Source organism: Cebus imitator, unplaced genomic scaffold (genome assembly GCF_001604975.1).
Source record: "Cebus imitator isolate Cc_AM_T3 unplaced genomic scaffold, Cebus_imitator-1.0 Scaffold1087, whole genome shotgun sequence".
NCBI lineage: Eukaryota > Metazoa > Chordata > Mammalia > Primates > Cebidae > Cebus > Cebus imitator.
In genome coordinates, this window is record NW_016108402.1 from 1 (window position 1) to 1449 (window position 1449).

The 1449-nt window shown below is 62.5% G+C and overlaps 1 protein-coding gene across 1 annotated transcript; it reads left to right on the plus strand.

Moving 5' to 3' along the window:
- The first annotated feature begins 186 nt into the window (after positions 1-186).
- LOC108298790 (testis-specific Y-encoded protein 2-like) lies at positions 187-1145 on the plus strand. The gene is made up of 2 exons (XM_037735890.1): positions 187-387; positions 762-1145. Exons 1-2 carry the CDS (start codon positions 187-189, stop codon positions 1143-1145), a joined length of 585 nt encoding a protein of 194 aa, XP_037591818.1.
- The last annotated feature ends 304 nt before the right edge of the window (positions 1146-1449 follow it).

The following is a 1449-nucleotide window of genomic DNA, read 5'->3' on the forward strand; positions in this document are numbered from 1 at the left end:
GCTGGGCTGGACCCGCTGATCCACCTTCTGCCGCTCCTCGGTGTCAGCCTTCTCCTCGGCCACCACGACCACGTCCAGCATTATGTCGTCCACCATCAGCACTGCCTCCTCCCCCAAGGCGGCCTCCTGGCTCTTCGCCCCAGCTGCCCTCCCTTGCAGAGCCCACAGCCTGAACTCGGCCCCCTCATGGGGGCTCTCACAGACCATGCCTTATGGCGTCCACCCCAAGACCTGGCAGCCCTAGACAAATTCCACTCCAGCAAGATATTAGGCAACTTTCCCCCCAGGCGCCTGCCCCGCCCCACTTCCTCAAGTCTCTCCGCGGCCCTCGCCCCGGCAGCCAGCGCTGGTGCCTCTCTCCCTCCTCTCGATCTTGACCTTGGAATAGTCAGTACCATCTACCTGGCCTGCCGAGCGAACTGAGATGCTTCATGTGTTCCCTTTGGGTCAGTGGTTTGCCACACTCATGATGGCAGTTAGGGCCCAGCGCTTCCATGCCCACAATTCCAAAGGGCAGGCAGGCAGCCCGCGTGTGCCCGCACCCAGCGCCGCCTGCCGCAAGCTCCCGGGGCTTCTCATCGAGGCTTACCGAAGGAGGCTGGGGCTGCAGGCCAGCCGGGGGGCGTGGCCTCCAGGGACACGCCCACCGCCCTCGCACTGACTGGCCGCTGGGGCCAGTCGCCGCGGGGGCGCCTTGAAGTCCTGCGCATGCGCCCTGGGGGGTCCGCCAAGCCACACGCAGGCTCCCGTAAGCGCAGCAGAGCGAGGAGGAGGCCTCCAGGGAGGAGGAGGAGGCGCTGGTGGTGGAGGACGACATGATGGCGGAAGTGGCAGTGGTGGCGGAGGAGGAAGCCGATGTGGAGCGGGAGCAGCGGGACAAACGGGCACAGCTGGGCCCTGGGCCCATGACGCCAGAGTCTGCACTGGAGGAGCTGCTGGCCGTTCAGGTGGAGCTGGAGCCTGTTAGTGCTCGAGCCAGGAGGGCCTTTTCTCAGCAGAGGGAAAAGTTGGAGCGCAGGCGCAAGCCCCACCTGGACCGCAGAGGCACCATCATCCGGGGCATCCCCCGCTTCTGGGCCAATGTCGTATCCTTTTCAGCACTCTTTCTGTTTGTCCAGTTGAAAGATGCCCGAGGGGAACTGTAAGTAACTTACGGGCAGCTCAGCGGGGATATGACTATTCTGGAAACAACGGTGAGTTGCCAGTTGCGGCATGAAAGGCTGGCTTTAGAAAGCCGCAGCGGTCGCGGGTAGTGTTTTCCTGCCTGCGGCAGAGAAGCCCTTCCTGATGCCGAGCAGCAGGTGTTTGAGTCATCTTTTTGAAGAACAGAAGCGAGTTCTCGCCAGCAGAGTTTTGTCTGAGTATCAAACTATTGATAAGGGAGTGCGATTGCTCCCCCTTGCCAGTCAGATCTGGGACAGGGCATTTTCGGGTATAAGCGGGTTCTGC

What these genes read in the sequence shown, in the direction of transcription:
- LOC108298790 (XM_037735890.1), top strand. Translation starts at nt 187, where the DNA reads ATGGGGGCTCTCACAGACCATGCCTTATGGCGTCCACCCCAAGACCTG. An exon ending in TCGATCTTGACCTTGGAATA is followed by an intron (nt 388 to 761) that starts GTCAGTACCATC and finishes TAAGCGCAGCAG; the next exon opens with AGCGAGGAGGAGGCCTCCAG.